The sequence below is a fragment of the Oncorhynchus tshawytscha genome, linkage group LG18 (genome assembly GCF_018296145.1).
Source record: "Oncorhynchus tshawytscha isolate Ot180627B linkage group LG18, Otsh_v2.0, whole genome shotgun sequence".
NCBI lineage: Eukaryota > Metazoa > Chordata > Actinopteri > Salmoniformes > Salmonidae > Oncorhynchus > Oncorhynchus tshawytscha.
The window spans coordinates 10,923,170-10,949,408 of NC_056446.1; the positions used below are offsets into that span (position 1 = coordinate 10,923,170).

The 26,239-nt window shown below is 42.9% G+C and overlaps 1 protein-coding gene across 8 annotated transcripts in view; it reads right to left on the reverse strand.

The window, feature by feature from the left end:
• col12a1b (collagen, type XII, alpha 1b) overlaps positions 1 to 26,239 on the reverse strand; it is a 96,466-nt gene that overhangs the window by 62,419 nt on the left and 7,808 nt on the right. For all 8 annotated transcript variants that reach the window (XM_042300641.1, XM_024377783.2, XM_042300644.1 and 5 more), the window contains exons 3-17: positions 23,453 to 23,569; positions 23,050 to 23,193; positions 21,610 to 21,669; positions 20,113 to 20,373; positions 19,786 to 19,950; positions 19,039 to 19,212; positions 18,567 to 18,857; positions 17,850 to 18,452; positions 15,901 to 16,179; positions 15,508 to 15,783; positions 14,313 to 14,585; positions 8,214 to 8,483; positions 3,114 to 3,380; positions 2,263 to 2,455; positions 1,999 to 2,123 (exon numbers count right to left, since the gene is read on the reverse strand). In XM_042300641.1, coding sequence (XP_042156575.1) covers positions 1,999 to 2,123; positions 2,263 to 2,455; positions 3,114 to 3,380; positions 8,214 to 8,483; positions 14,313 to 14,585; positions 15,508 to 15,783; positions 15,901 to 16,179; positions 17,850 to 18,452; positions 18,567 to 18,857; positions 19,039 to 19,212; positions 19,786 to 19,950; positions 20,113 to 20,373; positions 21,610 to 21,669; positions 23,050 to 23,193; positions 23,453 to 23,569 — 3,498 coding nt within the window. The remainder of the gene's footprint in view (positions 1 to 1,998; positions 2,124 to 2,262; positions 2,456 to 3,113; positions 3,381 to 8,213; positions 8,484 to 14,312; positions 14,586 to 15,507; positions 15,784 to 15,900; positions 16,180 to 17,849; positions 18,453 to 18,566; positions 18,858 to 19,038; positions 19,213 to 19,785; positions 19,951 to 20,112; positions 20,374 to 21,609; positions 21,670 to 23,049; positions 23,194 to 23,452; positions 23,570 to 26,239) is intronic.

Here is a 26,239-nt window from a genome sequence, read left to right on the forward strand (position 1 = left end):
AAAAACTATACGTACTATACAATAATGTTTCTACAATAAACTATCTTTTGCTTCAACATGTTTTGCAGCAGTATTTTTATCTTGCGGGGGGGGGTCAACTATTTTCTTTCCCCTGGGGGTCCATCTTCTTTTTTTTCTGTGTATATCCAAAAAGCTTTTTGTGGCCTGCGGCTCTTCGGGATGCTTGTGGGGTTTCTGTCGTTGGGTTTGCCCCCTGCCTCTGAACAACAAAAGCAACCAGCTCACAGACGATATACGAGCGACTCCTCTCCCCGAGTTATTGCACATTCCTGCTGTGCTCGCTCCTCAACACCTGTGGGGGTGAAAGTGTGGTTGCTCGCTCGTCCTGCAGCCGAGCCATAGGACCCAGAGTCGTTCAGACACGGAGCTATGCAATCTGCCCACACTATCTGCAATTGAAAACAGGTTAGAGGAGAAAACAAACATTTACCCACTTTCTTTACTGCAGCATGGAGAAACAGGAGCTTGACGATGTGTGGGGGATAGCCCCTCGTAAAATGTGTATCTGGTTATATATGGAAGCAGTTTGTTTGAGTTACACAACGCGGGGTAAACAAAACGCTTGTAAGCTCAATGTAAGTCTATGAGACATTCCCCAACAAAACCACCTGTCATCAACTGAGACAGTAAGACACTGTAGAGGAGTCTTAACGACTTAAGTCTGGTCATGATGGACTGGAACGTCCCTAGCTCTGCTCTGATCGGTGCGGTGGGCAGTGTGTCACTGTGTGTCTGCTCCCCGTTACTGAGAGGAATTCCGGGCCAAGGTCAGCAGCTCTCTTAGGGTCTTTTATGAGAAACATTTTCCTAGCCGCATAGAGCTCTGCTCCGCGGCAGCTCGGGTGCACTGCATACTCTCCTGGTTGTAAAACATCTCTAATTAAAAGCAGAGAAACGTTTTTTTCCCCCCATAACTAACTTTTTTTTTGCGAAGTAAAAATGAGAAATATTAACTTTTGCATGTCAGGAAGGATTAAGGAAGAAACAATATGGCTGCTGGGTCAAATGGGCACAGTGATGAGAAATATTTGTTTGTGGCAAAAGATACACAAACATGTTTGGCACGCTGAACGTTTAGAGTTGTGGGGGAGTGTAAGTCATCACACAGTGGCACTGCAAGAAAAAGGAGGTCAAGACATATCACCCATAATTAATTCATCCTACAAATAGCATAATGTCTTGCTTATCACCATGCTGTGATAAGTATCATATGCACCATATGAAATTTGGTACCCTGGTTCAGTTTCCTGGAGCGTTTGTGAGAATTCTACAGAATAAGTTTTGCTTTCACAAGACCAGAAAAATAATTGTTTCTCGTGCGATTAGCAAGACGCACATTCTCCATGACGTTAGCGAGCTAGCTTGTTTATAACAGGCCAAAAAGTTTCACCCGACTCGCGCTGTCACGTCACAGTACCTGGTACTCTGGTCCTGGATCTTGGACCCGCTACTCACGCAGGTCCAGAATTAGTTTCAGCCAGTGTTCGATTGCATTTCACACATGCTTTAAAGCGTGATCAGGGTACCAAATGCTCCAGGGATTTTTGAAAGTGCTTTTAACATGATATGAGGCAGAAAAAAGGCCATTGAAGCCAAACAGCTATAAGTGATTAGAATTGATGGCAGTGTGATGTGGTGCTTTATTCCAATGAGTTTGTGATGTGGATTAGTTTAGACAGACACATAATTCCCTGTAATGGGATGATTAGCGTCATACTCTAACTCGCAGTGGAAAAGCCAGTCCTCTGCTCTACTAACGGATGGGAACAGAGATGGGCTGTGGCTGGGACACTGTGTGTCTGTGGTTTGGTCTGTGTGTCTATCTGAGTGGTTGTTCTGTGGCTGCCTCCAATACGGCGCCCTATTCCCTATATAGTGCACTGCTCTGGTCAAAGCTAGGAAATGAGGTGCCCTTTAGGATGCAACAAATGTCTGTTTATCTGTAGTCGGTTACGTTATGGTATTGTAAGGTTTTACCGTTCCAAGGTTCCAATGGGACTTCGGGTGCATCGGAGAGGGTAGTCTTCTCCTCTCCAGCCAGTGCAGCAGAATGGCCTCCATCAAACATTCCAAACACTGCTACAGAGTACTTGGTTCCGGCCCTGATGAGATGGAGAGATGAGATTCAAATGACTATAGTCAATAGTAGTGCACTATATGGAATAGGGTGCTATTTGGGATGCAGAAAATGTCACAAGGCAGAAGACTTCCTGTCTGGGGTTATAACTTCCTGTCTCTCACCTGAGCTCCTCTAATACCACAGTGTTGTCATAGGGCCCAACCAGCAGCTCTCCCAGGTCGATATCATTGCCACTGGGGTGGAATGTGACCTTGTAGCCACGCACATCTCCAGGGGCTGCGTCCCAGGAGACTCTGAAGCTGGTCTTGCCAGGGTCCGAGGTCTTCAGGTTTCTGGGAGCTTTGTAAGGTGACACTACAAGGGGACAAACAGAGCAAACATATCAGTTCAAACTCATGAAGAAAGATCGTAACTTCATCTTTGGCAAAGCTAGCCATTTTTCAAAGAGATCAGCCAACCCACATTCCAGTCAGTTTCTCATTAGTCCATAATACAAGTCTTGAGTCCCAGCATGGGTCCCAAATGGCATCCTATGCCCTATAGAGCGTACTACTTTTAACCAGAACCATATGCACATCAACAGTAGTGCACTACAAAGGGAATATGGTGCCATTCCGGCGTCTAAGAACCCAATGTCATTCCATGTATTAGTAAGTGGTAAGATCTCTCTCTCTCTCTCTCTCTCTCTCTCTCTCTCTCTCTCTCTCTCTCTCTCTCTCTCTCTCTCTCTCTCTCTCTCTCTCTCTCTCTCTCTCTCTCTCTCTCTCTCTCTCTCTCTCTCTCTCTCTCTCTCTCTCTCTCTCTCTCTCTCTCTCTCTCTCTCTCTCTCTCTCTCTCTCATATATATGTATATTATTTTATACCTTTATTTAATTTTGTGTTAAATATATGTGTGTATTAACCAAGTCTCTGAGGTGTCCTTAGTGAAAGATACCTGTCCCACTCCCACAGTGTTTCCCACTGCACCCTACTGTCTCTCATCTCATTGGGGTTGAATTATGGACCAACGTACGTGTCGTTCCTACTCCTTGCCTTGCTTTTCCTTCTCCCCGCTTGTAGATGGGGTGCACCGTGATGTCATAAGTGGTCATGGGCGTCAGTCGCTTCAGCACAGTGGAGGTGGAGGTGCCAGGAACCTTGGCGAACATCTCTTTGCCGCCATCGGTGGGTACGTATGTCACTCGGTAGTTGATGACTTTCCCCGGTGCCGCCATCCACGTTATCTTCATGCTTCGCTCAGTCTCATCGGACACAGTCAGAGCCTTCGCAGCAGCAGACACTGAGGACAGAGAGGAGGAGAATGTTCGATTCGTAGCGAGGATGTTGAGAAAAATTATCAAAACGAGAGTTTGACTCATATCCCCAAATCTGTTTATCTTAAAGGCCCAGTGAAGTCAAAAACTAGATTTTTCTGTGTTTTAGATACAGTTGAAGTCGGAAGTTTACATGCAATTAGGTTGGAGTCATTAAAACTCATTTTTCAACCATTCCACAAATGTCTTGTTAATTTCTTATGGCTGCAGGAGCAGTATTGAGTAGCTTGGATGAAAGGTGCCCAGAGTAAATGGCCTGCTCCTCAGTCTCCTCAGTCTCAGTTGCTAATATATGCATATTATTATTAGTATAGAAACACTCTGAAGTTTCTAAAACTGTTTGAATGATGTCTGTGAGTATAACAGAACTCATATCTCAGGCAAAAACCTGAGAAGAAATCCAAACAGGAAGTGAGAAATCTGAGGTTGGTCGATTTTCTACTCAGGCCCTATTGAATTCACATTGGGATATGAATGAAGTAGCACTTCCTAGGGCTTCCACTAGATGTCAACCATCTTTAGAAACTTGAATGAGGATTCTACTGTGTTGTGGGACTGAATAAAAGCTGAATGAGTCAGTTTACTGGCAGAGAGCCATTTCCTGGTCAAGCTCATTCCGCATGATATCGCCCTGCGTTCCGTTGCTCCTGTAGACACAAAGGAATACTCCGGTTGGAACTTCATTGAAGATTTATGATTTTAAAAATCCTAATGATTGATTCTATACTTAGTTTGAAATGTTTCTCCGACCTGTAATATAACTTTTTAAAGTTTTTGTCCGAAGTTTTTGTGTACCTAATGCTAACAAAAGTAGCTACTTGGGCATAAATAACGGACATTATCGAACAAATCAAGCATTTATTTTGGAACTGCGATTCCTGGGAGTGCATTCTGATGAAGATCATCAAAGGTAAGGGAATATTTATCATGTAATTTACGGGTTTCTGTTGACTCCAACATGGCAGCTAATTTGATTAATTTTCTGAGCGCCGTCTCAGATTATTGCATGGTTTGCTTTTTCCGTAAAGTTTTTTTGAAATCTGACACAGATTTAAGGAGAGGTATATCTATAATTCCATGTGTATAACTTGTATTATCATCTACATTTATGATGAGTATTTCTGTTGAATCGATGTGGCTATGCAAAATCACAAGATGTTTTTGGAACTAGTGAACGTAACGCGCCAATGTAAACTCAGATTTTTTTAAATTAAATATGAACTTTATCAAACAAAACATACATGTATTGTGTAACATGAAGTCCTATGAGTGTCATCTGATGAAGATCATCAAAGGTTAGTGATTAATTTGTATCTCTATTTGTAATTTTTGTGACTCCTCTCTTTGGCTGGAAAAATGGCTGTGTTTTTCTGTGGCTTGGTGGTGACCTAACACTCGTTTGTGGTGCTTTCGCTGTAAGGCATATTTGAAATCGGACACTGTGGTGGGATTAACAACAAGATTACCTTTAAAACGGTATAATATAAATGTATGTTTGAGGAATTTTAATTATGAGATTTCTTTTGTTTTGAATTTGGCGCCCTGCACTTTCACTGGCTGTTGTCATATCATCCCGTTAACGGGATTGCAGCCCTAAGAAGTTTAACAAACTATAGTTTTGGCAAGTCGGTCAGGACATCTACTTTCTGCATGAACCAAGTCATTTTCACAACAATGGTTTACATACAGATTATTTCATTTATAATTCACAGTATCACAATTCCCGTGGATCAGAAGTTTACATATACTAAGTTGACTGTGCCTTTAAACAGCTTTGAAAATGGCAGAAAATGATGTCATGGCTTTAGAAGCTTCTGATAGGCTAATTTACATAATTTGAGTCAATTGGAGGTGTACCTGTGGATGTATTTCAAGGCCCACCTTCAAACTCAGTGCCTCTTTGCTTGACATCATGGGAAAATCAAAAGAAATCAGCCAAGACCTCAGAAAAAAAATTATAGACCTCCACAAGTCTGGCTCATCCTTGGGAGCAATGAAGGTACCAAATGCCTGAAGGTACCACGTTCATCTGTACAAACAATAGTACGCAAGTATAAACACCATGGGACCACGCAGCCGTCATACCGCTCAGGAAGGAGACGCATTCTGTCTCCTAGAGATGAACGTACTTTGGTGTGAAAAGTGCAAATCAATCCCAGAACAGCAGCAAAAGCCCTTGTGAAGATGCTGGAGGAACCAGGTACAAAAGTATCTATATCCACAGTAAAACGAGTCCTATATCGACATAACCTGAAAGGCCACTCAGCAAGGAAGAAGCCACTGCTCCAAAACTGCCATAAAAAAATCCAGACTATGGTTTGCAGCTGCACATGGGGACAAAGATCATACTTTTTCGAGAAATGTCCTCTGGTCTGATGAAACAAAAATAGAACTGTTTGGCCATAATGACCATAATTATGTTTGGAGGAAAGAGGGGGAGGTTTGCAAGCAGAAGAACACCATCCCAACCGTGAAGTACGAGGGTGGCAGCATCATGTTGTGGGGGGTGCTTTGCTGCAGGAGGAACTGGTGCACTTCACAAAATAGATGGCATCATGAGGGAGGAAATGATGTGGATATTTTGAAGCAACATCTCAAGACACCAGTCAGGAAGCGAAAGCTTGGTCGCAAATGGGTCTTCCAAATAGACAATAACCCCAAGCATACTTCCAAAGTTGTGGCAAAATGGCTTAAGGACAACAAAGTCAAGGTACTGAAGTGGCCATCACATAGCCCTGACCTCAATCCTATAGATAATTTGTGGGCAGAACTGAAAAAGCATGTGCGAGCAAGGAGGCCTACAAACTGATTCAGTTACACCAGATCTGTCAGGAGGAATGGGCCAAAATTCACCCAACTTATTGTGGGAAGCTTGTGGAAGGCTACCCGAAATGTTTGACCCAAATGAAACAATTAAAAGGCAATGCTACCAAATACTAATTGATTGTATGTAAACTTCTGACCCACTAGGAATGTGATGAAATAAATAAAAGCAGAAATAAATCATTCTCTCTACTATTATTCTGACATTTCACATTCTTAAAATAAAGCGGTGATCCTAACTGACCTAAGACAGGGAATTTTTACTAGGATTAAATGTCAGGAATTGTGAAAAACTGAGTTTAAATGTATTTGGCTAAGGTGTATGTAAACTTCCGACTTCAACTGTATATTTGCACACTATGAGGTTGGAATAATAATATAACATTTTTAAAATTATGATAATGCCCTTTTAGTGTAAGAGCTGTTTGAAAAGGCCGCCAGAAATTTCAGCCTATTTTGGTGGTATGGAGTTTTGGCCAGCTTGGTGACATCACCAGGCGGTATAAGTCAATAGACCAATAATAGCTGCCAATAACAGCTAGTTTTCAGGTAACATATCCCTCCCATTAGGCTAATCCAATTAGGACCCTTCACTCAGACCGCGACCAGACAGTCCTAGCAAAATTCTGTCTTGAGAAATTGCTCTTCGCTAAGAAGCTATTTTTGTTTCTTTTTTTGCCATTTTAATTTAAAACAATCACAGTAAAGTACTTAAGTGTTAACCAGAAATGGATTGATATTTTAATTTTTTAAAAACAGCTGCATTGGACCTTTAACTTTGCCTTTTCCCTATTGTGAATGAAGCTAAGCTCCATAGACCATGTAATAAGGTGCATTTGTTCCACCATTAGAATAGTCAAACCAAAGGCAATCCTTCCAAACAGTTAATCATCCCAGGAAAAAAAGTCAGACCACTAGTCTTCATTCGTTCAGTAGGAGGATTGTTATTGGCGGAAAAAAACATGACCTCCAACTTCTCAATGTGTTGATTGACCTGAATGAACCTGTAAACCCTGTTACCGGAGATCCATTGGTTCCGCTGTGCGAACGTAATGAGGTAAGCACAGATATGAAAGGTGAGGTCTCCTGAGAATGTCTCAAGGTTATTTACTGTTCAAAATATGCTTGACTTGGCTTGCCAGAGTCAATAAACTAAATTACGTTCCATATCTACAAATGTCTAATCAAACCATCTCACTGGTTCCTCAAGTGTTTGAGGACATTTCCATCAATGTGATTTCCCATGTGTAGGATAGAGTGATGTGTGTTGGTTTTGATAGTGTGTCTAAATACTGCTACCACGCACCCTAACAGCAGTATACAGGACACATTACACCATGTGCCAACAAATGCATAATTAAAATGTTTAAAATCCCCTCCACAAAAGTAAGGTTATCTTAGATTCTAGAACACATAATGCATAATAACTGTCACCACCTCGGCTTTCCACTGCAAACCACAGCTTAAAAGGGAGTCTTAGAAATGACCTTTTTCCAAAATACCCGACACCAAGACAAAATAGTTCCAGAGAGTGAGGATGATGAGCACTGGAATGGAATATTTTCATATTTTATCAATTTGTTTTAAAAAAAATCTCAATCTTGGCACTGGCATAGTGCTATTGTATGAAAATATATGTGATGGCCCAAGGAGAGTTTCAAACCGTTCGACAGATCTACAAAATGCTTCATGGATACATCCAAACCGCCACAACTAGCACCACTTCAGTGACTCATTACTTTGGTAATCCCTAGCAGTGATGAGACATTGATTGTGTCCCAAATGACACCCTATTCCTTACTTAGTGCACTACTTTGGACCAGGACCATATGGGCCTTGGTCAAAAGTGTTCCACTATATGGGGAATAGGTTGCAGTTTGGGATGCTGCCACTGTGTCCACCTCTGACGTCCAACACTGAGAGCCTTCCCTGGCCACAGACAGAATGAACGGAGGATGATGTGTAATAAGTCTTACCATCGGTGGTCTCCTGTCCAGTCAGTGGGTCCCCGTCTCCTCTGCCGTAGGATGCCACGACAGACACCTGGTAGAGGGTCTCAGGTGTCAGACCATCCAGGACAGTGTTGGTGACATCTCCAGGGACCGTCTTCTCCCCTGACTCGTCACTGTACAAAGACTTCCAGCGGATCCTGTACATCTTCACGTTTCCAGGGGCAGCCGTCCAAGACGCAGCAAAGCTGGTGTCCGTTACGTCGCTGGTGACAAGGTCCTTGGGGGAGCCCAGTTCTGAAACAAACACAAAGGGGAAAAAAAGATCAGATTTCTGGGTGAGGATTTGGGAGAGGATACGGGATACAATGGTTGGTTAATGAGAGTCAATGAACGTTCCACCACACTATCCGGAGAGGCCCTTATGCACTTCTTAGTAAAGGAAGAGAAAATGCTCAACTCTAAATCATCTTGCATAAACAAGTAAAAAGGGTGCTTAGAACCGTAAACAATATGCACTTTTGCAAACAACATAGAAATTCAGTGCCTTTGACAAATCCCCACAGCCCAGCTGTATCTAAGCATCCATTTTGACTGACTGCATCTGGCCAATGGCACTACTCAAAATGGAAAGCATTGAAACCCGTGTCCAGAGGACAGCATAGTTAAACAGCTAGTCACATCTATAAAGGCAAAAGGGCAGCAGAGATACCACATATCTACCTCGGATGACAAACATGCCTCGCACTCCGACTGGACCTGTGACATATGGGCTGACTTATAGGAGACTCCCAATAAACTAAAGGTCAACAGTGCACATCTGCTTCATATACTGGATGGATGGAGAGATGGATGGAGGGAGGGAGGACACTGACAGGAGCTATGTGTCTATGCGAGAGCGTGGTCATGTTGTGGGTTCTCACCACTGTTCCTAACTGATAAAGCAGACAAGGGAAGCCTGTTTGCCTTCACATATAGATGTGTTTCATTAACATATGGCTCATGTTACTGCAAAGAGACACGTGGAGCTTATGCTGCACAGAGCCAGCAGTCTATAGGGACTAAAGACATGACTGGGGTTTGTGAATGGCGGTGACTATCTGCATCGCCATTGTATATGCTACATTGGGCGCATTCGTTTTGCATCACTCTGTGCCACTGCCGGGCGGAGTTTGCTCCTAAAGGGCGATAGCTCACCGACCCTGGGAACCGAGCGATGCAAAACAAACTCACCACATTGGTCATGAGTTGAATAGAGGTAAAACATTGCATAGTAGTCCAAACTCTGTCTGTTTTTGATAATAATGAAACATGTCTGGTCGAGTGATCTAACTAAACAATGTAACTACAATGTAACAGAGAGTAGCCATTAGACATACAACACTTCACTTTCTGCCAATGGACATATTGGGATTGTAATGGATAGTGCACTGCACAGTCAACCGATTATAGTGGACCACAGCCAGTATTACTCTCCGGATACAAGATTACATTTTCATGAATCATCAAAACCTGTGTTCGGTTCATAGTGTGGTGGATCCGAGACAGAATCTCTTAATCGTTTTAGGATAGCCCAGAGCAGGACTACTGGTGGATATTTACTGGTAAGACACGTGACCAATCTAACCATGCCACCACGAGCACATCGAGCAGATTCTGACTTAAACCATTACCCTTTGTCGTTTTCTCATCTTACCACTGAAGCCAAACAAGCTAACTGATAAACGCAAACGTCCGGTGCCCCATCAAATCAACATGTGAACATGTGTCCTCTTTCATATTGAAAAACAAACATATGGAAGTACTGTTATACCTCAGGGGGGAAAGAAAGATTTGTTTTTTTTCCTGACAAAGAATTGTACAGGGAGAGATGTTAACTTTAAGCATGTGTTTAATTTTATAGATCAACAAGTAAGCTGCGTCTGATTTCAGGAAAAGTCTTTCCAACTGCCACGCCAAAAAGAATCTATCAAACATAATATAATCTGAAGCAACCCATTCCAGTCCCGGCTGAAATCTAATTTCCTTCATTTTACTGGACATGTACTGCCTCAGTCCACATGGGCAGGCTCTCCGTCTCCACCACAGAGGCACAGCAGCAGCCACTGCCATTGGCTCTCACTTTCAATGTCTGGGAGGGAGTCTGGAGGTTTTCTAAATATCAAGCCACAGGCTGCTCTCGCAGGGAATCTGGCGCTCGGCGGCCCGGCCTGAAACCCACTCAACCCTATTATAAGGCAAAACTGAACAAAACCACAGTAAATTCAACTCACTTTCTTTTAAACACTACACTTACCATTTCTCTCAAAAAAAACAATCCACTATTTTGGCTTGGAATATTTTCTGAATAAACAACCATGTGATTTTACGGCTGCCTGCATAACATTGAATAACAATGTTAAGCCAATCAAATGAGTCAATTGTTGAAATGTAACAAAATATATACACTATTGTTCTGTTCTATTTTATCTGCACTCACTGTAGCCTTCCAACACCAGGCGGCATTGATTTTGTTCAGGCCTTTGACATTCTAAATAGAATTGACATATCAAGCACGTTGCAATCTCCTCAAGACTCAAGACAAAACTCTAACCGTCGGAGAAATCTGCTGTGCATTTGTATCCACCACTGATATTACGCCAAAAGAGCCTAAAAGTTCAGTACCACAGTCAAAACAAGCTGGAGCTTTAATGTTTGAGGTTTGAACCTTGCTTTCATATTCTTTAGACCCTGGTCCAATAGAAGGGAGAGTGCTTGTCCTGAAGTGCAGTCTGCCCACTACATGTTTGTCTTCACGGCATCCCTGAGGATCAGTCAACAGCAGCTTGAATCCTTTATAAACTCTGACAAATGCCAGATAGGGGAGGGAGGAAACGTTCAGCTCACTGCGAGGGTGGATTCTAAGGTGCTATCTATCCTAAAGGAAGACAACTACAGTATATAGCTACAGAACCAGAGTCCCAGTAAGAGTAAACCACCTCTTGACTAGGCCTGCAACCTCCTTTATGCTCGTTGTTGATTCAATTTCCATGCCTCGCTTTGGTTCTTTTTGATTCCCGGCAGTCTGGGCTCCTCGTCATCACCACTCCCTGATGAAAGTGGATGGTGAGTGCTCAGTATGGAGGCGGCCAGCGTTTGCACAGCTTTGAATTATTTTCCCAGGTAACACTTTCCATACGCCGCCTCTGTCTTTAACATTCATTATCTCACCACTTTTCCTTTTTCATTTGTTTTCTTACAATTATTCTGTCCTCCTCCTACCACATCGAAATATTAAATTAGTAGGGGGAAAATATACAGTGTGCTCCGTCGATTTAAAAAGGAATGTGAACTCCAAGTCAGAAGTCATCCTTTTCCCCCAATAGGGACTGGAGCTGTGCTGCAGTGTGTTGCGGGTCAAACTGGACGCTCCACAGAAACGGTCACCCCCATAGGCAGGCCTAGGGTACGGCCAAAATTACACCCTACTTCCTATACAGTGCACAAGGGTGCCATTTGGGACGCAGGCCGCAGGGCGAGGGTCCACTACCCCTTAAGTGTGTCCAGGCATAGGGCCTGACAAATAATCACAACATGGACTCTCCTGGTCAAATTTACTCCAAATCCCCACTACCTCACTGGGGCCAACATTATTGGATTTTGCTCTGTTTATAAGGACTTGCAGCTAGATACTGTACATATTCATCATTAAAGTACATGCCTTCTACAATATATCACTACGGTTCAGTTTTGTTTTAGGAATTCACGCAACATTGTTACAGTGGGAGAAATTGCAACACACCAAATCCAGTAATTCCACTGTTTTCAGTTGGGAATGGAAACATACCATAGGTTCTTCCCAGTGGTTGAGTCCCTAGCCTTCAAGTGGAGCCTAGCACAAAGTGATCAGTGTGTGTCGGCTTGGCGGCGTGAGCGAAAGCAGAGAGAGTCCTAGATGCTGTGTCAGAAAACTAACTAACTCAGAGACTCTGCGACTCCTCCACGTCACTCAGGAGAGAAGAAACTCTGCCAGCAGGGGGCCCGGGGCCTCCCCCAGTCGCCCCGGCATCCATGACAAGCTCAGACACGTTCAAGGACCATGGCCCATTCCCAGTCACACCAAGTCAAGGTCCAGTCAAATATGCACCATTGTGCAAAGCCTGGAGACGGAAGGCTGGCTAACGTCAAGCTCTTGGCATTTTTTTGATGAATGTAAAAGGGAAGGATTCAGTGGAAAAGGCAAAAGGGATGAGATGTTCTCCGTTTAAGACTCCTCTTTTGCTCCTTCCTACTGCATTGCAAGTGTGACTGTTGCCAAAACAGTCTAATATCGCCTAGTGGTTCTGCTTTATGTCAGCTCTGATGCTACTTCAAAGTCCATTCCATTGAAAATGGGCCACAGTGGCAGGTAAAGAACTAGGTGAGCACCACTGGGTGTGATACAGTAGCTGTGTTATTGTGGCAGCGATCTGGGGCAACCAGCTTGACCGCCAGCCAAAACACAAGCACACAACATGATCTCCAGCCTCCAGAGGGATGGAGCTGAGCTGACTAAAACAGCTATAGGAAAACCAGATGGCTGACTCGCTGACTCTCTCTCTCCCTCTCCCTCTCCAACCCAATTGGTCCCAGGCATTCGCACAGTGAAAAAGCTGAAATTCGCTACTTCATTCATCTGCTTGCTCTGCCCTTAGATTTAGCCTCACATTGAAGTTGTATACCATGTTATTTTCAGGACAACCAGGGCTACAAGTAGAACACAACATTTGGCATAAACAGTTGCATTCATGAGTTTTATTGACAAATGTCAATGAACAATAAGGTCTGCCAAGCAAAAACATGATACAAATTTATACGAATACTAAAAGTAGAGGGAAAAAAATCTCAGTTGGAATTAAATATCCAGCTAGTCAGTAACAACTATGTGGCGTTTGTGACATCAGCTACACTACCGGTCAAAAGTTTTAGAACACCCACTCATTCAAGGGTTTTTCCTGATTTGTACTATTTTCTACAATGTAGAATGATAGTGAAGACATCAAAACTATGAAATAACACATATGCAATCATAAAGTAACAAAAAAAGTTGCAATGGACATTAGACAGGTGGAAATTTGTCCTTTGGTCTGGATTCCAAATTGGAGATTTTTGGTTCCAACCGCCGTGTCTTTGTGAGACGTGGTGTGGTTGAACGGATGATCTCCGCCTGTGTATTTTCCACGGTAAAGCATGAAGGAGGTGGTGTGATGGTGCTTTGCTGGTGACACCGTCTGTGATGTATTTAGAATTCAACACACACTCAACCAGCATGGCTACCACAGCATTCTGTAGTGATACGCCATCCCATCTGGTTTGGGCTTAGTGGGATTATGATTTGTTTTTCAACAGGACAATAACCCAACATACCTCTAGGCTGTGTAAGCGCTATTTTACCAAGAAGGAAAGTGATGGAGTGCTGCATCAGATGACCTGGCCTCCACAACCCCCCCGACCTCAACCAAATTGAGATGGTTTGAGATGAGTCGGACCGCAGAGTGAAGGAAAAGCAGCCAACAAGTGCTCAGCATATTTGGGAACTTCTTCAAGACTGTTGGCAAAGCATTCCAGGTGAAGCTGGTTGAGAGAGTGCCAAGAGTATGCAAAGCTGTCATCAAGGCAAAGGGTGGCAATTTGAAGAATCTCAAATATAAAATATATTTTGATTTGCTTAAGACATTTTTGGTTACTTCATGATTCCATATGTGCTATTTCATAGTTTTGATGTCTTCACTATTATTCTACAATGTAGAAAACAGGAAAAAATAAAGAAAAACCCTTGAATGAGTAGGTGTTCTAAAACTTTTGACTGGTAGTGTATGTGAGCTTATTACAGTATTATAGACATTATGTCCTCAGATTTCCTATGATCTTCTATGTAGACTAACCCCTTACCTTCTAACGATTTTTGTGTGGCTTGTGAACATTATATAGCAAAGCAGAGCGTGTTCGTGAAAGTCACAGCTCATCATAGTGGGGTCATAATAGCTTGTAGTTCAAACCGTTCAGACTATACACACGTTTTTGTGAGAATAACTGTTTTTCGGGATCCGCCCTTGTCTCACAAACACCACTCTAGCTGCACTCCAATGAAACAACTCTCTGCTTTACCTTCCAGTGTGGTTCCTTTCCCCTCCAGAGGGTCTCCTAGGCCAGAGGAGTAGCGTGCGCTGACCGCCAGATCGTACTCCGTGCCAGGCAGCAGGTCCTTCAGAAGGGTGTTGGTGTTCCCTCCCTTCACCGACACCTCCTTCTTCTCGCCACCCGCCGACGGACTGAAAATGATACGGTACTGGAGGACGCGGCCCGGTGCCGCCGCCCACGAAAGCCTCATGGTGGACACGGTCTGGTCAAAGACCTGTAGGTCACGAGGAGATCCCAGCGCTGGGAGAGAAGAGGCGGGAAAAGCCACACTGTCAATGAGGAGCCAATCAAAGTTGAAGTTGTTGTGTGTAGGCTATGGCATATGACCAATTAGCTGAGGTGTCCAGTATAGCCTGATTATAGTCTGTTGTGAGACAAGACAGATTGTAAAGACCACAAGTCTTCATTAATGCAAATCTTAAGTCATATAATTACAGAAACCTTTAGATTTTTGGAAAGGTACGCAGTGGATAGCACAATAAGGGCAACATTGTGAAGAAGATTGAGGTAAAAACACAAATCCATCTCTGAAACAGCTGGGTGGTGAATGCCAAAGAGGCACAGGCTGGGATACATTCTACCCTTTCAAAGGCTCTGGAAGTAAACAGCTGCCTTATTTAAAGGAGCTGGAACATCCATGGGCACTAACTGTTCTGAGAGCTGATAATCACTCAGAAGAATGTGGCTGCCGTGGTGAATAAGAGTACATTTTTGTTTATTTCCCCTTGCTCCTTTGGCTCCAACGCTGTAAACCACAGCATTACTGGACACACACACACAAACACACCTCCGTGCATCGAAAAAAATCCCCCCTTAGATTGCAACAACTTTGTGATGCCTTTCTGCCAAAAATCTAATGACACAGTAATTTGGGGTGGAAAATTAGCTCAGTAGAACACGAAGTTGAAAAAAATGAACACTTTGTCGGAAACAAAAGGCAGGCATGTTCAGTTCACACCCCAGGAGGGATGGTATAAGGGAGTAGGATTCCTAGCCTCAGTCCCCAGCATGAAAGGTCTCAAATAGCTTTTCTATAACATAATTGGCTAAGACGTTGCAAGGCAGAGGAGCCCTAGTCTGAGCACAGTGAGGGACTGCGATGTAAAGCTATACTATTAAGCAAGCACAGAGATGCCTGTTACATAAGCAGAGATCTAGTCACCTTCTTTGGTGGTGCCATCGATCTTCATCTCAGCACCAGTGCCCGACTGGTACTCTGCAGCCACCATCACGCGGTATGTTGTCAATGGGAAGAGCTCTGGCAGCACGATGGTGGTCTCATCGCCGACGGTGGCTGTCTCTAGTCTTGTGCTGTCACCCCTGACTGGTACGTAGGTTAGACGGTACCGTACCACCGCCCCTGGCGCTGCTGCCCACGACACCCGGAAACTGTCTGTCGTTTCCTCTGAAACCCTCAGGTTACGCACTGGTCCTTGTTCTGCAACAAAGACGGTGGGATTAGAGGTTATAAGGAATTTAGAGGTTATACAAATATTAGAACAGAAGTTAAGGCATTGGCATCAAATTCTTTATCTGTTGGTCTGACGGTGCTGACCATCTAGTGTGGTCTCGAATCCATTCAGAGGGAAGCTGTCTCCTTCGGTGTACTGGGCAAAGACGTTGACCTCGTAGTGGGTGAGGGGCGTGAGGTGAGGCAGCAGAGTGGTGAGCATGTCCCCGGGCAAGGACATGGACACAAAGTCCCCGTTGACGTCAGCAGCAGGTCTGAACTGGATCAGGTAGGACAGGACATTGAGGGCATCGGTCTCCCAAGTGGCTCTGAAGCTCCTGGCGGCAACCTCAGAGAAAGTTAACAACCTCGGTGGGAGTAAGCCTGGAGGAGATGGTAGATGACTACACGTTAGGTCACAACACTCAGGATGCGTCCCAAAAGGCACCTTATTCCCAGCCTCCCATAGGGCTCTGGTCAAAAGTAGTGCACTGTATAGGGACTCAAGTGCCATTTGGGATGGAGCCTCAATAACACTCAAACATCTCTATTCCATTAGTGTATTGTTTTCTATGTGTACAGTTATTTATGTTGTCATAATAGATTATTATGTAAGGAATATATCATGGGTAACCAAACCTTGTGTGAGTTACGCAATACACTGGCCATGTAATGCAGAGCGACTAATATTTGGTATTATATTTCCACATGCAAGTCATCTTTACTGCCCTGAGAGGGCAAGAGTTTTTACATGTGTGTAACACATTGCTAAACAGAAGATGATAACTTTGGAAAAGAGTATTGTGACAGATGTAATTGCAAGCATATGTTGTATACAATTTTCTCTTCTACTTCTCAGGTCATGGACCAACAAGACCAAGGTAGAGTGGAGTCATTTTCAAGAGTTATTCTTTCCGAATTGTCCAAATAGAAGCAGTTGATCAAAACTACATTGATTAGTAAAGTGTAAAAAAAAAAGATTTAAAAAGGTGAACATTTTTGCCACAATTCATCCAATTCATCAAATTACTCATGTATAGTATTTCAAAACATGGTTATTTGCTCAAAATCAAGAAATCAAAAACGTAAAAAGCGACTAATGTTTCGGATGTAAGTTATACATCGGAAATCTGTGCTACTTGCTTGCTGCCATATGGCGCTGTGTATGATACTGTCTGTGCCAGATGCTATCTTCACACTTTACACACTGTTCGAATCTCATCACAAACAACTTTAGCATTTGAGCTACTTTGCAACTACTTAGCATGCTAGCTAACCTAACCTTAACACTACCCTTAACCCTTTACCCTAATACCTAGCCAAGCAAAAAAATTGGAATTCGTAACATATCATACGTTTTGATTCATAACTTATTGTATGAATTGCAATTCGTAAAATATTGTATGAACTGCAATTCATAACATATCATACGAATTGTAATTTGTCACATGGATGATGGCCTTCCACAAATGAATACATACCATACGAAAAGTAACATATCATATTAATTGAAGTGCCCCGGATTTACTTTTACTATGTAATTCAAAGAATGCTAGCATTTATTTTTGTATTGCAAACATACTGTATCTAAGACACTTCCATTAACATCTTAGACTTTAGAAATACTGGGTGCTGGGCCGTTATCTCCATTGAGAATATATGGCATACACAAATGTCCCCCATATTTCTTGTTTGCAAGAAATTCTATTTAGCTCAGAAATTCCTTTACTTACTGTAGCCTAGCGGTTTGGAGAGTTGGGCCAGTAAGCAAAAGGTCACTGGGTCAAATCCCAGAGCCAACGAGGTGAAAAATATGTCGATGTGCACTTGAGCAAGGCACTTAATCCTAACTGCTCCAGGATCGCTATCAATAATGGCTGATCGCTGGCTTTGACCCCACTCTCCGAGGGGGTCTCAGGGGGAGTGGGATATGCCAAAAACCCACCTAATTACTATTATTGTTAACCATTATCTTCACTTGAGTACAGTTGGCATGGGTTTACTGACTAACAGAAATAACTACATCATGCAGATATAGAGAGGGTCCTACTCACTTTTCTTCTTGATATTGAGGAGCTCCTGCTCAATCCTCAGGCAGATGGCCTGGGTGAGCTCTTTGGAGATCCTCTGGAAGGCGTCAAAGTCCTCCACGGTGTACACATGGGTCTCCACAGGCTCGGTAGCAATGGCTTCCAGTTCAGACCTCACAGCGTCCTTCACGCCCACGGCAAAGATCTCCACGTCTGCTTTCTTCAGCTTGGTGGCCGGGTCCTTGAAGGAGTCGGACGACTTCCCGTCTGTGATGAGGATAGTGACGCGGGGGACGTTTGGCCGCGATCCTCGGTTGGTCAAGAAGATCTTCTCCCTGACATAGGTCATGGCCCTTCCGGTGTTGGTGGAACCGCCACGGTAGGGGAACGTCCGGACGGCGTTGACCACAGCGCTCATGTCGTGGTGGGTGTTCAGGTAGAACTCAGTGTGAGCGTCCCTGCTGTACTGAACCAAGCTGATCTGAATCTTGTCCTGTCCGATGTCAAAGGAGTTCACCAGCACCTCCAGGAAAGCTCTGACTTTAGCGAAGTTGGACAGTCCGATACTGTACGAGCCGTCGACCAGAATGACAACGTCAGCTTGCACGTCTACTCCAAGAGAACATTCTAGAAGAGGACACAAACATATCTGTCATGTCATGACAAAATCAGACACTGAATAACTACAACAATGACTGACATACAGCATGCGTTTAAGATATTGTTGTAGAGTATACTCACCAAGGGACACTTTGACTGGCTCAGTCTTCTCCATGGTTATGATGGGCTCACTGGGGGTCAGGCCCTTGAGGGCAAACAGGCTGATCTGGTACTCTGTGTCTGGAGACAGGCCCGTAACCATCACTGAGGTCTGGCTGGCGCCTACGTACAGCTCCTGGCGCTTGCTGCCGGCCATCATGGGGATCAGCTGGAGCTTGTAACCCGAGACATCTCCAAAGGAAATGTCCCATGTCACCCTCATAGACTTGGAGGCCATCTCCATGACTCTGAGGTTTGATGCTGGTTCAATAACTGTAAATGAACAATCACAACAAAGAAATCACGAGGGGAATTTGTTAGGAAGTGATCTTCCTCTCCCTAGCTGGAAAAGTTTTGATCCACCCCCATTAATTCCTTCATCTCTAATAATTTCTTCAAAGTTTATCCACGCCAAAACCACTTCCAACATTTGAGTCGTCAAACTGCATTTTACCTTCCTCTCCGCTGACGAGCGAGTTGAGTTGATCGTCCACCCCCGAGCACACATGGGTAATGAGCTCTTTCTGCACATTTTTGATAAGGTCAAAGTTGAGAATATTATAGACATGGGTCCTGTAGGGGGTTGAAGCCATTTGTTTTAGCTCGTCCTCATCTGCTCCTTTGATCCCTAAATTGGACAAAGAACAAAAAAGTGGTGTAAAATGTATATGGTCTCTTATAAAAACTGGGGAAAATGTTCCATATCACCATTGTAATTCTGATCTCCCGACAGTTTCAGAAGGTTTACTCATTCATAGTTAAAACCAATAAAGTCCAAACACTCCTTGTTAAAGTCAATGGCGGCACATGAAAATGATTCCGAATGTAGGAATTAATTGAGGCATAGTTTCTCAGGTTCTTATTATACTGAATAAAACAAGTGATCTATAAAGATATGAAATGAAGCAAGAGGTCTTTCCTTCTTTTCCACTTTTAAGAACAACCAGCTGGATTCACTATGGAATATATACATTTTTCAACAGGCCATGTCATAACTTCAGTTGGAAAGAATGACAACATGGTCAAAATGTGTGAAACACATTTCATACCATTCTAACTTGTAGGTTTCAGGATCCTTTACGTTGTGATATGAATACGTCAATTTACTCTCATGACTGTAGAATATATATAGACAGGATTAGCAGTATCAGTAAGACATAAACAGGGTTAGATGACAGAAAGGTAGCCTGTAGTCACATACCCAAGGTGAAGATCTCCACCCCCATGTTCTTAAGTTTCTTGGCGATGTTCTCCACAGGGTCTTGAGACTTCCCATCTGTGATAATCATGGCCACCTTCGGTAAGCCTTTCCTGGCACCGTTTGCCTCAGTAAATGCGTTTTTCAGCAAATAGTCCATGGCCTCACCTGTAACAAAGTGGCATGACGTCCCTTTTGGTTATAACATTGTTCATTTGATTCACTCTACCAACCTCAGAGAGTTGTTAATGACGAACGGCTTTGTCAGTTAGTATTATGTTATGATTGTGTATTGTATAACCAGGTACTGTACATGGGATGGGTAAGTACCTGTCATGGTGTTGCCACCCTTGTAAGGCAGTGTGTTGATGGCTCTGAGGAGTTCGCCCCATTTCACATGCTGGTTGAGGTTAAACTCTGTCTTGGTATCAGTGCTGTACTGGACCACGCCCACCCTGGTCTTGTCCTCCCCAATCTCAAAGGCACCCGCCATGGCGGAGATGAAGTTACGGATGTATTTAAAGTCTCTTCCAGCGCTCCATGAACCATCAACGAGGAACACCAAATCTGTGACAGCACTGAATGAGCACTCTGGGAGAGAAGGAGTGGTAGAGAGAAGGAGAGAAGAAGGAAAATGAAAAAAAGTAGCATAGACTGGAAAAAATGGGAGAGGCAAATTATTTGAGCTGAGGAGAAGCATGTCCTGTTTCCGTAGCTTTACAAGTCCCCGATAGCTGTATCATTGACCAAAGAAAACAATGTGAAGAGTGCTGCTGGGCAAATATATACAGTGAACAATGAAAGTAGCCTCCAGGTGCAAACTTTGGTCCAGGCGTTTTAACATTATTGTATGAAGAAAACAAGGACAACTACCCTCTTAACACTCATATACTAGACAGGAACTATGGAAAATCAATTAATATTTCTTATTGGCAAATGCAAATGCTCAGATAGGACCCTAAGGTGACAAAGAAAGAATGCAATAAAAATGTTGATGTTATAGCCATCCCTTTTGACAGAATACCATTGCCACTACCAAAACCAGCACTGTATTCATCAGGCTCTTCATCAGACTTTTATTTGACGGGCCGGTGGTCATTCACCATCCTCACGAGACCAGATACTGGGTTAGGGATAGTGGCATCAACAGTGCAGTCAAGAATAATCTGATTGATAGAAGCCCAGCAGCCACCATCCAGCTCAAATGGTTATATAAACTATTAGGGTGATACTTTGAGATGTAAGCCCTCATAGCGGGTACAGTCTTTGGGAACACTACGAAAGGTGCAGTGAAGGTACAGTGGGTGAATAGGGGGTTACCTGGAGGGTATTTTCAAGGTATGCCTTCAGGATAGAAATAACGTCTGAGAGAGAGGTTTTCTCCAAGTAGCAGTAAGCATGCTGGGGGAGGCCACAGAGCTCTTGTAAAGAGCTGTATCCATAACGGTTTCCACTTTTCTCAACCTGGCTGTGTTCTCTTCCAGGTCCTGCCCCCTGACACAGGTGTTAGCTCCACACCACTGACCCCCACACTGAGCATGTGCAAACTCCTTCACTTAGCATGATTGACAGCCTGACTATGATAGGCAGCAACGTCATGATCTATATTTTCGAGATTTATATCGTAAAAAAACAGATTTGGCTATACAATGGGGCATTGAATAGAATAATGTGTGGAAACTCCCTCTACTGTGCTGTCGACCACACACCAACGGAAAGAGAACAGGCACAATAAGATCAATTTTAAAAAGCCTATGAACAAACTGGAAAATGTTGTTAACTGTGAAGTGTCAGAAAAAGAAAAGGACAATGACGCAATGGACTTACTGACTGAGTCTGTGACCTGTGGTTTCCTGGGACCTCCTTGTGCTGTGCCACTTGATTGGACTGAAACACAAGCAATGAGACAAAGAACAATGTGAGTAAAAAAAACAACAAATAAATATATTTAACCTTACCCACAACACCTTAATGTGAAAGAGTCAACTAGTAGCATGGGGGGGGGGGATGTTTTCTCAAATTTATACATAAAGATATACTTTGTGTATACATTTGATGAGGTTGTCTCTAATAAAATAAAATCCATTAGGGGTCACAACGAGCAGGCAGGCGAAGCCAGCTCCCAAATTATAATGGACTGATGCAATTAGTTACGGCAGTTTTCTCAGTAATCTCTAAAGACCCGGACTGGGCTGCTTAGGACTCTAGCATCAGAACTAAGGACCGGTGCCAAAGAGGCTTCCCCACCAAGCAGTTCATATTACATTACAGCATACTTTAATCACTGTTAGACTTGGGAGAGGGGTTGCCTCTGTGTTAGGGCCATGGATTGTCCTTCCTCTTTCTATACATTTGGAATCATTCACCAGTAGACTAAATCCTCAAAAAAGTTATACAATTGCACCATTGAGAGCATCTTGACTGGCTGCATCACCGCTTGATACGGCAAGTGCTTGGCATCCGACCGCAAGGCACTACAGGCGGTAGCGTGTATGGCCCAGTACATCACTGGTGCCGAGCTCCCTGCCATCCAGGACTTCTATACCAGGCGGTGTCAGAAGAAGGCCCTAAAAATTGTCAAAGACTCCAGCCAACCAAGTCATGGTCTGTTCCCTCTGCGAACACACGGCAAGTGGCAGCAGAGTGCCACGTCTGGGACCAAAAGGCTCCTGAACAGCTTCTACCTCAAAGCCATAAAATTGCTGAACAGTTCATTAAATATCTACCTGGACTTTCTGCTTTTTACCCCTTACTTACATGTCAATCAATCACCCCAACTACCTTGTATCCCAGTACACTATCATGGTACTGGTACTCCTAGTATATAGGCTGTATATATCCTCGTTATTGTTATATTATTATGTTACTCTTTTCTTTTTATCTATTTGATAATCTTCTTACTTTTAAACTGCATTGTTGGGAAGGGGCTCTTAAGTAAACATATCACGGTATGGGACAAATACAATTTGATTTGAAATAAGAGGCGGGGGGCGGGATGTGTCCCAAAAGGCACCATATTTCATATAAAATGCACTACTTTTGATCAGGGCCCATAGGGCTCTGGTCCCAAAAAAATTGTGCACTGCATACGGAATAGGGTGTCATTTGGGATGCAGTCTCTGTGATAAAGGCCATGCAGTAATTCAGTGTCATTCCTCTCTCTAGTCTGAATCAATCACCAGTAGACTAAACAAATGTCTGTGACCGTAAGTGACTCACTTCATTCATCAGTATAGTCTACATAAGATGTGAAAGTAAACGACTCACTTGTGAGCTGTCCTGAGATGGGCAAACTTTCCTCTGACCCAGAGTATGCAATGATTGTTACTACATAGTCCTTGTCTGGTGTCAGATCTGTGATGGAGGTCTTAGTGGCAGTGGCAGGGAGGGATACATGTTTTGTTGGTTCGTCTATGGAAATAATACAGTTCAAAGTTCAAAGTTAAGGGTTAAGGAAATTAACAATTCTGAATCTCAAAATCAAGCAATTTATGCCTTAACAATCTTAGGAGTTCAGTGCATGAAATGTTTAATATGTGGATCCCATAATGAATTGGTGAAAACAGGAAATCTAGGTGTTTTGTCATGTCAATGGCAGTGATTGCTTGCTACACAGGTAATGTTGCAGTGAAGTTGAGAGAGATGGCCTGCAGAAAAACAGACCACCCACCTGTGTCTGAGGCCACTTGTATCTTGAATCCCTCTATCCGTGTTAGTGGAACATTCCATGTCATTTGTACTGTGTTCTCATTTAAAATCTTAAATCTCAAGTCTGAAGGTGGTTCAACTGTGAAAAAAAAGTTGCAAATGTTAACTCCAGCTTTTGCAAAAATAAATGTATTTATGATTAAACATAAGGTGTAGGTAACACATATCCCAACAATCAACACTTCAAGGTTGAAGTTATCCGATTCATTGTTGGGGCAAACAGCAAGAGGTGACAAGGCAACATAACATTTGAGATGCGAGCAGCCATTTTGGAGAAAAATGACATTCGTTTGAGCTGTCCGACCACAGTCAACAACTCAAGCACATACAATATAGTGAGGAGAATAACAAAGGGTGGCAAAAAAATATCCACGGGCACAATGACTTTTGTTTACATTGACTAACTAACATTTTGCATGCTGATAAGGTCATGCCTAAACTGAGTCACCTGACAAAAACATATGCCTTTCATAAAACTTGTGGAAATGGATTTTACAATGGAGTCTTCTCATACCTCATATACCATGGTTGTGTAAAGGCCGACATGCAGTCATACATAGCCTTCAGTACATTGTTGCTTTGATTGACCCATGTGTATGACTCCCATCCATTGCAAACCTCTTAAAAGAATACACAACGCCATTTAAGACCATTGGGTACATCTTTTCCAACCCCTCTAGCGCTAAGTAGTGAGAATCCACAATGAAAAAAATATATTAGGAAAACACAAATCAAATAGAAAAGCAAAACAAACCATAAATGTGATTGGTCACAGTGAATGGACTGTCTGAAGATCATGCACATGTACATGAAAAGTTGTTTATAACAACTTAAGGAACCGGACAAAAGTTTCCATGTACAAGACGGACCAGAGAACATATTTTAGAAATATTTTAAAATGATATTCGTCTGTTGGGGGATGGGTTTAAGTAAGTTAGGCTATTAAGAGAAAACAGCATTAACAAGAGTAAAGTATTAAAGGGATGCCTTTGGCAGTGAAGGCCGTTATCTACTTCCCCAGAGTCAGATGAACCCATGGATACCATTTGTATGTCTCCACGGGCAGTTTGAAGGAAGTTGCTAACTAGCATCAGTGCAATTGCTAACTAGCATTAGCGCAATGACTGTAAGTCTATGGTAACTGCTAGCATGCTAGTAGCCAGTCATTGCGCTAACGCTAGTTAGCATTGGCTTGAGAAACTACCTCTAACTTCCTTCATACTGGATGCAGAGACATAAAAATGGTATCCATGAGTATCCTTTTAAATAGCCTATATAGGAATGACAGAATGTCTAAAGATGTCTAAAATGACAAATACAGTAAATGATAAGTATGAGTAGTGGTTTAAGATTAATCTGCTTGTTGATTAACTATAACAAGATAATGTGTCAGTGGATAGTGCAGTGGTGCATAGCAGTGTACGTATGGGGTTCTAGTCTAAATAAGGGTTTTCTAAATAAAGGGAAGCTTGTGGAGATCAAGAATATCATTCTAAAATATTGTTGAAAAGCCATGACTCAGGACAAATTGAATGCAAATTTGCACAGCAAATGACCTGAGCGAAGCTTGTCCAGTACAGGATATCAAAAATGAGAACCACCAACCTGGCAGATCAACTCAAGGGCCATGGTCTGCTCCTTCTCTGTTTCCAAATGGACCCATCAAAACCATACAGTACTACCCACATTTTCTTTGTTACGAAGCTCTTAATTAAAGCACACACACCACAAGCAAGCACAGGCATACGCGCATGTACACACAGTCCACAAAGGCATGCACACGCAAACACACGCAAACACACAAACACACAAACCTCAATGATGGGCCAAAAAGTTTTGTTGGAGTTATGACTCTTTCTCTTTGTTTCTGGTTTTTTCAAGTAGTTCAAGATTTGGTCAGTGAGCATCCTGGTCTCAACATGTCAAGCCATTCAACAAGGAACCTACCAATGTGGGGGGTGGGTGCTACTATGAATTCTGTTTTTGACCTCTAGTTCTGGTCATCAAGGTCGGAGTGTGTAGGCTACAGTCTCCTAAAAAGAGAGGCCTTCTCTTAAAAAATACGGGGTCTATATGATATGCTAACAGAATATTATAGCCTGATTATAGCCTGATTTAATGAGAAGGCAGTGCTGTAATCTGTAATTTATATGAATGGTCATGGAAGCTTCTGAAGAATGTTTTTCTCAGTTTTTGGTAAATAATTTTAGGGACACTCATATTTTGTCTTTCTGTTCCATCAGACAAGAAGGAAAATCAAGTCCCCTTTTTCTCCAAATGATAGAGGAGACAATTGAGTTCTCGGTTCATTTTTACTTAGTACTGTATTAGCATTTTTACTCTATTACATCCCTTACAGGCAAAACATGTGTTACTTCCTTCACTTAATTGTTTTACCTAGCTCCTTTATCATTACCTAGTTCTTGTATGATTTCCTAGTTCCTTTATCATTATCTAGTTCCTTTATCATTATCTACTACACTGTCACGACTTCCGCCGAAGTCGGTTCCTCTCCTTGTTCGGGCGGCGTTCGGCGGTCGTTGTCACCGGTCATCGCCGATCCACCTTTCATTTTCCATTTGTTTTGTCTTGTTTACATTTCCTCATTACTTATCGTGTATATAACCCTCTGTTGTGTGAAATTGTTTATTGTCAGGTTGGTACGCTTCCAGCTGGTGTACGCCGGGTTTTGTTTTGTACCCGTGCTTTGTGGCAGCCGGTACTTTGTGCTGCCTCACTTAGCTCCTTT